At 42.6% G+C, this 13,751-nt stretch overlaps 1 protein-coding gene across 1 annotated transcript; it reads right to left on the reverse strand.

Moving 5' to 3' along the window:
- Positions 1–183: 183 nt before the first annotated feature.
- On the reverse strand, positions 184–1,899 carry LOC113902986 (elafin-like). The gene is made up of 3 exons (XM_027558462.1): positions 1,735–1,899; positions 586–878; positions 184–352 (listed from the first exon to the last, which is right to left on the reverse strand). The coding sequence occupies exons 1-3, from the start codon at positions 1,814–1,816 to the stop codon at positions 326–328; spliced, it is 402 nt and encodes a 133-aa protein (XP_027414263.1). The 5' UTR covers positions 1,817–1,899; the 3' UTR covers positions 184–325.
- Between the last annotated feature and the right edge of the window lie 11,852 nt (positions 1,900–13,751).

Below are 13,751 nucleotides of genomic sequence, written 5' to 3' on the forward strand. Positions count from 1 at the left end.
TTTTGGATTTCTGCAAGGAACCCTAGGAATAGGCCTCTTGTTCCTGCCCCTGCTCTCCTTCACACCCCAAGAACATCTGCCATGGGTCCTGCTCCACTCTCCACTGGAGACAGGAAGTCCCAAACCCACACCCATCTCCCCTGAGCTCTCGGGGGCCCAGAGGTCACAGGAGCCAGAAACAAATGGAGTTGAAAGCAGTCTTTTATTGGAAAGTCCATGAGGGAGGCAGTCCATGCTCAAGCTTGGGCCTCCCGGATGAGAGGAAGAAGGGGCAGTGTGGGAGAGGGTCGTGCTACAGGCACCAGGGCCTGCATCCCTGGGGACTTCACAGGTGCACAAGCACAGACTCTACCTGGTAGAGAGAAGAAAATCGGAAACATGAGTCAGCAGGTGAGAGACTCAGAGGCAGTGGGAGGCAGGACCAAATCCACATGCCATACTTCTCAGGACCCCAGTTGTAGCCCCTGAGACCCCTCAGTCTCTCCATCACCTCCCGTGTCCCCTCCCCACTAGCCTAGGATCGCCCTCCGCCAGTCGGCCTCTCTGCCCCTTCACGGGCCTCCTTTCCCTCCACCTTTTTCTCACCTCACCGGGATCCATACAGGTCTTCCCACAAGAGCCTTCACAGCACTTCTTGGCCCCTGGGCACTGAACATCTCTCAGACACCGGTTACGGGGGTTCATCATTAAGCACCTGAACAGAACCCTGGGGCAGGAGCCACGCTTGAATGGAAGTCTGGCTCGGTCTTGTGCTATGACTACATCTTGTCCTTTGACTGGGTCTTGACCTTTCACTGGATCTTGTTCTTTGTCAGCAGATTGACCATTGACTGGACCCCTTCCATTGAATACAACATTTCCTTGACCTTTCAGACTACCTGTTGAAACAAATATCCCCACATTTAGACCAATGTGTCTGCTTCAACTATCTAGTCTTTCCTCCAGGTCCAGCCACTGCTCACTGTGGTGTCCCTTAAGCTGAGGGACACTGAGATAGAGAAGGCTCACCAGGGCTAGCTGGGGTCTGCACTCTCGGATGGCTGTTCTCTGGGCTTTGGGAAAAAGCTCCATAGGACCAGGTTTCCTTTGGGTGTCCATTTCTTCCCCTCACCCTCCATTCTGGGTCCTGGGGCCCTCATGAGGATATGCCAGGGAGGAGTGACTTTCAGGAGATGAGGACACATTGTCATCTTTGAGGAAACTTGGTGGAAGGACAAGGAGCTTTGAGACACATGCCAGGAGACCTGAGCTCCATCCTGGCTCTGGAGATTGCCCTGACAATTCCTCACCTCGCTCTAGGTCTCAGTGTCCTGCTTTGGAAAACAGAGGTCTTCAGACTCCATGATTTCTGAGGCCCTGTTAGTTCTTAACCTCCTCTTACAGGACTGATGTGCTTTGATGGGACAGGCAGGCAGGGAAGAGACCCCCCACACCCAGGGCCCAGATTGCTGGGGATCCTTACTTCATTGCATGTTCTGTCCAAGTATCCATGCTTGAGACCAAGGTCATGTTACAACAGTCCTTCCACAAACAGCCCTGATTTCTCAGTCTGGGGCAGAATGCACATGGAGTCTAGTGGGCAATTTCCTACTTCTCTGGATACACTCAAAACCTTCTGTCCAGGCGGAAGACTGGGCTCCAGCTCTGCATGCTGCCCCTTGTCAAGACCCAGGCTGCCTCCAACATCTTCTCCTCAACCCAAGCCAGCCCCACCCAGGCCACTCATCCATTCACCTGTTACGACAGCTGCCTGTGCCACCAGAGTCCCAAGGACAAGAAGGCCCACCACCTGGACCAAGAAGCTTGTAGTCTTCATGTTGTCAGGAAGGCATATAGCTGAGAGCTGAAGCTAAGCCTAGTTTTATGCAGCTCCAGGTTGGCCTGGTGCCAAGGGTGGGTCTGTGGTTTCACAAAGGATAAGACTTACTTTTTCTTAGTTCTACCAGGAAATATCCACCCCTATCCTGAGAGGGACCTTGGGCCCTCCCCCAGGGATTATCCACAGGGAGAAAGGGCAGTTGTTATATAATTTCTAATAGCCCCAAGAGCTATCTCATATTCTCACAAAAGAGTAAGGCTGGCTGGTCTGTAGGCACCGTCATGACAAAATTCTTTATACTTAAAGAGTATGAAGCCCAAAGGAGAGAGAGGAATTACCCATAGTCATTCAACAAATCAGTGGTAGGGCCGGTGTACTGTTTTCATAGCAAAGGTGTTTCCCCAGTACTCCCTGGCTCCTGCAAGCCCCAGCCAGACCTACCCTAACAATTTATTCTTCCCAGCATCATACTAGGCTTTTCTTTCATTCTCCCCCTGATCCCAAGAAAACCTCTCAAAGGCAAATTTGCCCTGAACGTTTAATGACTAATCATTATACTTTTCCATTTCACAGGCAATCCCTGAAGTGGACCAAGAAAGTAATAGGGAAGGTGGCATTCGATATCTGGAGTGGCATGACGCTCTTGAAATCTCAGTAAGAAGAGAGAAAACACCCGTAAAATAAAAGTAAGAAAGTAGAAATCATCTATCAGGTGGATATCTACAGTGCATACATCCAACATGGCTTCTGCCTTTTTAGAACAGGCCCCTGTTTCTTCCGAAGAACTCCTGGTTCTTTGCACCATCAACTTAGGAATCTAATGGGAAGTTTTGATCATGAAAGCCTGACACCCAGTCACAGATGAGGGTGTGTGTGTGTGTGTGTATGCGTGCGTGTGGTCTATTGATATCCTTCATTTAAATGGACACTAAGGGGAAGTCCCTCCTTTTGGTAAAGGTAGGAGAGATGAGCCTGGAAACTCCTGAAGCTATGGTTTCAGTCTTGGAGAAGGGAACTTTTTTGAGAAAAATAAATCTAATTCAATTAGAAAAGCAGAGAAATGATGGTAAGAGAGGCTTCAGAAGGGACCAGTCAGCCCTTCATTCCCCTTATCTTGAGAGCAGTTCTTCCCACACCTTTCCCATAGTTCGGTTATGACCCAATAAACTGCCTAAGCTAGTCTGAGTTGGTATTTGTCACTGTTGTCAAAGTTCAGAGTAAAAAAAATGAATACCCAGAAGTTAGGTATTGTCTGGGAGAGAAACTGAAGTGTGGAAATAACAATTGAATTCTGAGTGAGACAGATCAGATCAGATCAGTCGCTCAATCGTGTCCGACTCTTTGCGACCCCATGAATCGCAGCACGCCAGGCCTCCCTGTCCATCACCAACTCCCGGAGTTCACTCAGACTCACGTCCATTGAGTCAGTGATGCCATCCAGCCATCTCATCCACTGTCGTCCCCTTCTCCTCCTGCCCCCGATCCCTCCCAGCATCAGGGTCTTTTCCAATGAATCAACTCTTCGCATGAGGTGGCCAAAATACTGGAGTTTCAGCTTTAGTATCATTCCTTCCAAAGAAATCCCAGGGCTTATCTCCTTCAGAATGGACTGGTTGGATCTCCTTGCAGTGCAAGGGACTTTCAAGAGTCTTCTCCAACACACAGGTCAAAAGCATCAATTCTTTGGTGCTCAGCCTTCTTCACAGTCCAACTCTCACATGCATACATGACCACAGGAAAAACCATAGCCTTGAGACAGGGAGGAAAGCAAACTAAGTATTTTATAGTCAAACAGTTTAAATCTCCATCCTTTGTTTCTTGGGACTCAGACCTCATCGTGTCCACCAGTGCTGCTGAAACATTAAGGAGCTATAACAAATACAAGATGTTGGAGTTGGCAGGCTACTTAAAAAAAGAAAAAGCTCCTCACAAAATAAATTATGCAAACAAAAACGTGTGTAGAACTGATACTCCTTAAAGAATTAAAACATTAAAATGGCAGCCTGCACTCACGTACCAAGAACAAAAAGAGAGTGTTTCTTGTATATATGCCGTATCAACATTTATTCCTCGCCAGTTTCTTACCTGTCCATCTTCCACACAGGTAACCACTTTCTTGGATTTTCTAATTTTCTGTTAACTCAGGCATCTGGCTCATTTCTCGCTGGGTTGTCTACCTTTTCCTCATTGTTTGTAGAGAGAAGAAACTGTCACACGTTACTAGTAAGAGTGTATATTCATGCAACCTGTTTGAAAATACATTTGGCATACCTAGTAAAATTAAACATGAGCAAAATCTTTTCGATTTTTACCAATCTGATGAGTGAGAAGTGATGCACTGCTGAAGGTTTTAGTTAGCATCTTTCTCAGTTCAGTTTAGTTCAGTCACTCAGTCATGTCCTACTCTTGGCAACCCCATGGCCTGCAGCATGCCAGGCTTCCCTGTCCTTCACCAACTCCCAGAGCTTGCTCAAACTCATGTCCATTGAGTCAGTGATGCCATCCAACCATCTCATCCTCCATTATCCCCTTCTCCTCCTGCCTTCAATCCTTCCCAGAATTAGGGTCTTTTCCAATGAGTCAGTTCTTTGCATCAGGTGGCCAAAGTATTGGAGATTCAGCTTCAGCATCAATCTTTACAATGAATATTCAGGACTGATTTCCTTTCAGATTGACTAGTTTGATCTCCTTGCAGTCTAAGGAGTCTTCTCCAAGAGTCTTCTCCAGCACCACAGTTCAAAAGCATCAATTCTTCAGGGCTCAGCTTTCTTTATAGTCCAGCTCGCATATCCATACATGACTACTGGAAAAACCATAGCTTTGACTAGACAGACTTTTGTCAGCAAAGGAATGTCTCTGCTTTTTAGTACGCTGTCTAGGTTGGTCAAAGCTTTTCTTCCCAGGAGCAAGTGTCTTTTAATTTCATGGCTGCAGTCACCATCTGAAGTGATTTTAGAGCTCAAGAAAATAAAGGAGTACATCAAGGCTGTATATTGTCACCCTGATTATTTAACTTATATGCAGAGCACATCATGTGAAATGCTGGGCTGGATGAAGCACAAGCTGGAATCAAGATTGCCAGGAGAAATATCAACAACCTCACACACGTAGATGACACCTCCCTTATGGCAGAAAGTAAAGAGGAACTAAAGAGCCTCTTGATGAAAGTGAAAGAGGAGAGTGAAAAAGCTGGCTTAAAACTCAAGAGTTAAGAAACTAAGATTATGGCATCCGGTCCCATCACTTCATGGCAAGTAGACGGGGAAACAATGGAAAGAGTGAGAGACTTTAGCATTTCTCCATCATGAATTATTTCAAGCATTTTTCATATGTTAAAAGCTACTTATCTTTCTTTATCTGAAAACATTATTTCTTTTGCTCATTTTCCTTAGCTTTTTTCTTGTCAATTTCTAGCACTCCTTACATATTACAGAGAAAGGTCTTTATCTGTGATATGGTTTGTAAGTAAAAATTTTAACTCATTCTTAGACCTGCTCAAAATAGCTCAGGGTGGCACTCTTTTCTCCTGTTCTCTAGATAATGCCTGCTGTTGTTCGATTCTTTCTGCTCTGGACTTATGCATTTCTGCTTCATGATATCCTTAAACTGGTGAAATTGTTTCATTAATTTTTTCAATTCACGTGACAAAAAAAACTAAATGCTACAAAAGGATCATAGAAAAAGTAACTTTCTAAACTGTAACTGACACAAGATAAAGTAGAAAACCATTGCAAAGATGGAAACAATGGTCAACAATATTTGACCAAAGAAAAGCTCCATGATAAGACCTCTTCGTAAGCATATTCTATAAGGCAAACAAGGAACAAATAATTCTAATATGACATAATTAGAAAATAAGAAACAAGGGATAACTAATTCTAATATGACATAAACAGAAAATAAACAATTCCCAGCATGTCATATGGAGTAAACATAATCTTGATAGCAGAGCTTAATAAGGACTCATGTCAATTATATGTCAATAAAGCTGTTTAAAAATAAAATTATCAACAAGGATTCTATGAAAAAGGAAGATTTTAAGTAAATCTTATTCATAGAACATAGATTCATGAACACAAAAATCAACTATGTTCATAAAATTTCAAACAGATCTACAGATAATTGTTAGAATCAATGAGAATTTATCACAATAGATGCATACAAAGGAAATATACAAAACTCAATGGTACTACATAAATCAACAACACAAATCAGCAAATGAAATTTCAATAACTTTTCAGTTCAGTTCAGTTCAATCGCTCGGTCGTGTCCGACTCTGCGACCCCATGAATCGCAGCACGCCAGGCCTCCCTGTCCATCACCATCTCCCAGAGTTCACCCAAACTCATGTGCATCAAGTCGGTGATGCCATCCAGCCATCTCATCCTCAGTCGTCCCCTTTTCATCCTGCCCCCAATCCCTCCCAGCATCAGAGTCTTTTCCAATGAGTCAACTCTTCACATGAGGTGGCCAAAGTATTGGAGTTTCAGCCTCAGCATCAGTCCTTCCAATGGACACCCAGGACTGGTCTCCTTTAGAATGGACTGGTTGGATCTCCTTGCAGTCTAAGGGACTCTCAAGAGTCTTCTCCAATACCACAGTTCAAAAGCATCGATTCTTTGACATTCCAAAGCTTTCTTCACAGTCCAACTCTCACATCCATACATGACCACTGGAAAAACCATAGCCTTGACTAGACGGACCTTTGTTGGCAAAGTAATATCTCTGCTTTTTAATATGCTATCAATAATTTGTATAATCATATAAAACATGAAGAGCTTATAAATACACATAATAGGTTTTGTGCAGAAACGCTACAAAGAAAATTATAAAAACTTCAGTGACAGACATTTTTTAATACCCCCAAATCAGAAATGTATACGATGTTCATGGATTGGAAGACTCAATATGATAACTATGCCAATTCTCTTCAAATCGATTTTCAGTCTCAATGCAATCAAACCCCCAGAAAAGTTTTTGCGAAAGTAAACCAAGAGAAACTTGGCAATGCAATTCTGAAATGCATACAAAAAATGCAAAAGGCACGATAGCCAAAATACTCTTGAAGAAGAATAATTTGATAAGACTTGATGTAGGCGATATCAAGTTTTATTTTAAAGCTGTAATAATTATGATAAAGTAGTATTACAACAACCATAGACAGATATGCAAATGAAAAAAAATAGAGAGTCACCAGAGAGATGACTTGCACATAATGAGAGTATGTTTCTAACTTGGTTATAGTAAACAAATATCACTACTGTCATATTAAGAAGGCTGCACATCATAATATTAATATACATTCCCTAAGTGGTTGAAGATCCAACCAGCCCATTCTAAAGGAGATCAGTCCTGGTGTTCTTTGGAAAGAATGATGCTAAAGCTGAAACTCCAGTATTTTGGCCACCTCATGCGAAGAGTTGACTCATTGGAAAAGACTCTGATGCTGGGAGGGACTGGGGGAAGGAGGAAAAGGGGATGACAGAGGATGAGATGGCTGGATGGCATCACCGACTTGATGGACATGAGTTTGAGTGAACTCTGGGAGATGGTGATGGACAGGGAGGCCTGGCGTGCTGCGATTCATGGGGTTGCAGAGAGTCGGACATGAGTGAGTGACTGAACTGAACTGGACTGAAGTGGTTGAAGGAGGATACATGTTAAGAAGGCAGGATAGAAGGAAAGAGAAGAAACATAAATAAATAAATATTGCTTTACCAAAAAACTCATCATGTCTGATGGGATCCTGTTACATTTATAAATATATTACCAAAAAATGATTATCTCTAGGTCTCTGTTTACTGACTTCCAGTGATGTCCATGCAATCTTACCAACAGAAAAAAAAGTTGGAGAATACTATATTGGTTTTGATAATATTCCAGTTGAACATAGAACTCCTGTATATGAAAATACTTGTGTGTGAAAAAGGAAAAGTGTTTGAAGGAATAGCCACTGCTGTGAATACTGGTTACATGATGATGTTGGGACGGGAAAGAGGACAAGCACGAGTAGCTCTGCCTTTATCCATATCAGTTTCTAATTTTTTTCTTGTTACAGCTGTCGATGAAAGTTCAGTTAACAATTAAGAAGAAAGGGAATTTTATTTGAACCCGACTGAGGGTTATAACCCGGAAGAGAGACTCTCAGAAAGCTCTGAGAAACTGCTCCGCCAGGTGCAAGTTGAAGGCACAGGCATACATGTTTTTGAGACAAAGGATCACACATCAAAATGACACAGTGATATTTTATACAAAGTTTACCAAGGACGCATCGTGCCGGTAAGCAGGCATAAAGAGAGCAGGAAGTCCGTGATCCCCCACAGAGTGGGGGAAGAATGCTATCCTTTTAAGAAATTATATTGCTAATGTCAGAAGAAAGGAAGAAATGTTATCTTTAAGGTCAAGCAGACACTCCTGTCTTCGAGGAAGTTTGTTTAATATGTAATGCAAGCGCACACTACACATTAGGGAGGGAGGGAAGAGGCCCAAATGGATGCAGAGAGAGAATTTTGTGTTTAATTTTTTCCTATCCTGCCTGGAAATAAGAATTTCATTTCATCACAACAAAAATCACTACTCTTATGATCCAAACACATCGAATAAAGAAAATTAAAATTCATAATTTGTTGTTAGTTGCTAAGTCGTGTCCAACTCTTTTGCAACCACATGGACTGTAGCCCCCCAGGCTCCTCAGTCCATGGCATTTCTCAGGCAAGAATACTGGGGAGGGTTGCCATTTCCTTCTCTAGGGGATCTTCCTGACCCAGGGATCAAACTCACATCTCCTGCATTGGCAGGCAGATTCTTCACCACTGAGCCACCCAAATTCATTACAGGTTAGAATAAAGCACTCAAGTAATCACGTGAGTGGAGAAAACAGGGTAATTGAGAGTTGCATCTAAAGAAATGATTATATACACATATAATCATTATAAGTGTTACAAAGGGATGTTTAAAATATGTCATAATATAGAAGTAAAACAGTGTGTGAATGAGAGGCAGTCAAAAGAAACATCTAGGTAGTTCAAGCAGAAAAAGAATTTCAGCTATTGTATGAGCACATCTCATTGTAAGAACCCGAATCACCCGTGAAATCCTGGATATGAAAGAGTCTGGGGAAAGATAGGTATTTGATTTATAACCACTGTAGGAAGGCAGTCTGGGAGCAGCTGAAATGCATGCAGATGGAGACACTGCACAGTACTTGCCATACCCCAACTCCCTCCCATACTTACATTTCCAATTAGAAAATATTCACCTCTCAGAAAGCAAAGTGCCCACCTTGAGTGGGAGCTGAAGTGAGTGGGTCTGAGAATAAGCAAGGCAGGACACAAGAGCTGGGAGATATGAATAAAATAAATCGAGAAGAATACAGGGTATTTATGAGAGCGGTCATTACCTTGCAGTGCTGGAGTAATATCATATAGTGGCCAGGCTGATGGTGGGAGCCCTCCTCTTTAGTACCTAAGAAAGAGAAGTCCACCTGTGTATTAGGAAAACTGCAATGGAGGAGGGAGCCCTTGAGCTAAATTAAGAAACCTATTACTTCCAACCCTCCCCACTCAGATAAGATTCTCCTTTCAAAAGATAGTCCCTAACTCTGATTTTAAAATCAGAAAGAAATTTGGAAATCATATAAGCTGTATAAAGAGATTCCTTAAACAAACAAACAAAAAAAAAAAACAGAAATGAGAAGCAGACCTTGAAAGCATTTGAAAGAGGAGTTTTAAAATCCCCAGTAAAATATCACCACGAAGCTGAGAAAAAATTATAATCTAAAATAGATTTTTAAACTAGTGAAGCAAATTAAAGGTATGAGGAGAAGTGAAAGTCGCTCAGCCATGCCCGACTCCACTACCCCATGAATTTGTAATTGAACTGAGGCTTCTCTGCCCATGGAATTCTCCAGGCAAAAATACTGGAGTAGGTAGCTGTTTCCTTCTCCAGGGAATCTTCCCAACCGAGGGATTCAACCAGGGTCTTCCACACTAAAGGCAGATTCTTTACTGTCTGATCCACCAGAGAAGCCCAAAAGTATGAGGAACTATCATAAAACAGAAATATAGAAACTCAAAGAAGAGATAGCAAGGTAACAGGAAGATATGAAATAGAATCTGATGGAGAGAAGAGAAATTGAAGAAAAGGAGAAAAATATTTCATAAATAAGGACTAAGTAAAGTAAGGAAGAAAAAGGGAACCATAAGAAAAGCATATGACATAAAATAAAAATAAAGAAGTAGCTTAAAAACACAGTTTTAAATATTAAAAAGTCAATGAAGATCCATCAGACATGAAAATCAAGTCCTACCAGGAAGAAAACCAAGTCAACAAAACAGAAGAATTATTTAAAACAATAATTGAGGAAAATATTTCTGAAATAAAAGATTTGAGTCTACATATCAAAAGTTCACATTATAGTAAACATAAGATGAATGCAAGTAAATATTGTGGTCTTTCAAGATAAAAATAAAAGCCTTCAGGAGGCCAACACTCCCCCTCCAACTAAAAAAGAAACAAAACCTTAAAAAACCAGGTTGTAAGATAGCAATACTCAGTGCCAAAAATAGTGAAGCAAAACTTAAATACTCTATGGAAAAAAATATGCACTGAGGATTTTTGTACAACTAATTTGTCCTTGACTTAAATATATTTGTAAATGTGCAAGAACTCAAGAAATATTGTTTCTGACAACTTTCCTGGGGAGTTTCCAAGAGACAAGATTTATTCAATCAAAAAACATTTGCGGGAATTAGCAACATATTAACATTGAGTACTGAACATTTTTATTGTGGAATTAAGTCTGATGAAGGAGTAATAAATAGTATGTAAATGTGACCTATTGTGATAAAGTACAAATACCAAAATTTCCATCAGATAGGAGGATGAGGGATAGAGGTAGCTCAAAGAGTAAGTCCACTGACTGCTTTATATATAATAGCTTCAAGTCAAAGGATATTTAAAACACATAAGGTTCAACAAAATTAAAAACTTGTGCATCAAAGGATCCTAGCAGGATAGTGAGAAGATTCTGCTGAGAAGAAGAAACAAACCAGGTCTCTGATAAGGGCCTATGACCCAGACTATACAAAGATCTCTCACAACTCCACATTAAAAAGATGAACAGCCCAATTTAAAAATGGTCAAAGATCTTAGACATTTCTCTGAAGATACACAAGTGGCCAGTGAGCACCAGGAAAAGATGCTCAACATCACTAGTCATTGCTGCTGCTAAGTCACTTCAGTCGTATCCGACTCTTAGCGACCCCATGGACTACAGCCTTCCAGGCTCCTCGGTCCATGGGATTTTCCAGGCAAGAGTACTGGAGTGGGGTGCTATTGCCTTCTCCGTCATTAGTCATTGTGAATTGTGAAGTTGCTCAGTCGTGTCCGACTCTTTGCAACTCCACGGACTGTAGCCTGCCAGGCTCCTCCATCCATGGGATTTTCCAGGCAAGAATACTGGAGTGGGTTGCCATTTCCTTCTCCAGTCATTAGTGATTGCTGCTAAGTCACTTCAGTTGTGTCCGACTCTGTGCGACCCCATAGACGGCAGCCCACCAGGCTCCCCCATCCCTGGGATTCTCCAGGCAAGAACACTGGAGTGGGTTTCCATTTCCTTCTCCAATGCATGAAAGTGAAAAGTGAAACTGAAGTCACTCAGTCGTGTCCGACCCTCAGCCACCCCATGGACTGCAACCCACCAGGCTCCTCCATCCATGGGATTTTCCAGGCAAGTGGGGTGCCATTGCCAATGACATTAGTCATTAGGCAGATGCATATCAAAATCACAAGATACCACTTCATGCCCAATAGTGTGACTATAAGAAAAAAAAATTAATGGAAAATGACAAGCATCGGCCAGGAGGTGAAGAAATTGGAACCCTTGTACATTGCTGGGGAGAAGGTAAAATGGTGTGAACTCTGTGGAAAACAGCCTGACAGTTCCTCCGAAAGGTCAGCATAGAATTACCAGATGACTCAGCAATTCCACTCCCAGATGTATATGTAAAAGAACTGAAAACAGGAAGTTCTGGTCCATGACTGAGACACAGGAGGCTCCTCAACTCACCTCCACCCCTGGTCACACAAAGTTGACAGCTACAACACAAAGCCACTGAAGGAAATCCAGTAATGAGTTGAGCCAGTGCTACATATTGGGCAAGCAAGAAAATACTCACATTGGAGAGGGTCTTGGCACACCCTCAAGCCACGAAGAACAAAGAAGGTGGCTTGGACAATTACAAGGGTTCGAGACACAACCAAGAGCTTGGGAGGGTGGGATGATGAGGTTCCTCTCCTATATGTGGTCATTGCTATATGTGGAAGACGTTGCTATTTTATCTAATGCCCAGCAGCCAGCACAGACTGTGGAGGAAAATGAAGTCTCCACACTGGGTCTTGCACATTTCCCCCACACCTGCAGGTAGCTCCCTACTGGGCACACCCACTTTCCCTGCAGGCTCCAACCCAGACCACTGACCCTCAGCTCTGCTAGCCCTGCCATCTTACCTCATTATGTCCCAGGAATATCAGAAAGTGTTCTGCAACAGTTTACTGGGAGGTCCCTGCTCTTTAAGCATCTCTCCTGTTGGAGTCTGAGATTCAGCTCCACTGGCAGGCACTCCATCTGCCTGGATGACATAGTAACCTCCTTCCTGTGGTCTCGTTTGAGAAATAAATGATAAGGCAAAACACCCTGAGTCTCTGATATGTTAGAATAATTTAGTGGCATGAGCAGTGTCCTCTCAGTTCAGTTCAGTTCAGTTGCTCAGTCACGTCCGACTCTTTGCAACCCCATGGACTGCAGCATGCCAGGCCTCCCTGTCTATCACCAACTCCCGGATTTTGCCCAAACTCATGTTGATTGAGTCAGTGATGCCATCCAACCATCTCATCCTCTGTCATCCCCTTCTCCTCCTGTCCTCATTCTTTCCCAGCATCAGGCTCTTTTCAAATGAGTCAGTTCTTTGCATCAGGTGGCAAAAGTATTGGAGTTTCAGCTTCAACATCAGTCCTTCCGATGAACACTCAGGACTGATTTCCTTTAGGATGGACCGGTTGGATCTCCTTGCAGTCCAAGGGACTCTCAAGAGTCTTCTCCAACACCACAGTTCAAAAGTATCAATTCTTCAGCACTCAGCTTTCTTTACGGTCCAACTCTTACATCCATGCATGACCACTGGAAAACTAGCTTTGACTAGATGGACCTTTGTTGGAAAGTAATATCTGCTTTTTAATATGCTCTCTAGTTTGGTCATAACTTTCCTTCCAAGGAGTAAGCGTCTTTAATTTCATGGCTGCAGTCACCACCTGCAGTGATCTTGGAGCCCCCAAAAATGAAGTCAGCCACTCTTTCCACTGTTTCCCCATCTATTTGCCATAATGGGACCGGATGCCATGATCTTCTTTTTCTGAATGTTGAGCTTTCAGCCAACTTCTTCACTCTCCTCTTTCACTTTCATCAAGGGGCTCTTTAGTTCTTGTTCACTTTCTGCCATAAGGGTGGTGTCATCTGCATATCTGAGGTTATTGATAATCTCCCGGCAATCTTGATTCCAGCTTGTACTTCGTTCAGCCCAGCGTTTCTCATGATGCACTCTGCATAGAAGTTAAATAAGCAGGGTGACCATAGACCATATACAGCCTTGACGTACTCCTTTTCCTGTTTGGAACCAGTCTGTTGTTCCATGTCCAGTTCTAACTGTTGCTTCCTGACCTGCATACAGATTTCTCAAGAGGCAGGTCAGGTGGTCTGGTATTCCCATCTTTTGAAGAATTTTCCACAGTTTATTGTGATCCACAGAGTCAAAGGCTTTGGCATAGTCAATAAAGCAGAAATAGATGTTTTTCTGGAACTCTCTTGCTTTTTCGATGATCCAGCGGATGTTGGCAATTTGATCTCTGGTTCCTCTGCCTTTTCTAAAACCAGCTT

The sequence above is a fragment of the Bos indicus x Bos taurus genome, chromosome 13 (assembly GCF_003369695.1).
Source record: "Bos indicus x Bos taurus breed Angus x Brahman F1 hybrid chromosome 13, Bos_hybrid_MaternalHap_v2.0, whole genome shotgun sequence".
In the NCBI taxonomy this organism is placed as follows: domain Eukaryota; kingdom Metazoa; phylum Chordata; class Mammalia; order Artiodactyla; family Bovidae; genus Bos; species Bos indicus x Bos taurus.

Bases quoted from the DNA above. Each gene is read 5' to 3' on its own strand.
- LOC113902986 (XM_027558462.1), bottom strand. From the start codon at position 1,816: ATGAAGACTACAAGCTTCTTGGTCCAGGTGGTGGGCCTTCTTGTCCTT. The intron at 879-1,734 runs GTGAATGGATGA...TTGTTTCAACAG, and splicing joins ACAGGCAGCTGTCGTAACAG to GTAGTCTGAAAGGTCAAGGA. The intron at 353-585 runs GTGAGAAAAAGG...TCTCTCTACCAG, and splicing joins CCTGTATGGATCCCGGTGAG to GTAGAGTCTGTGCTTGTGCA.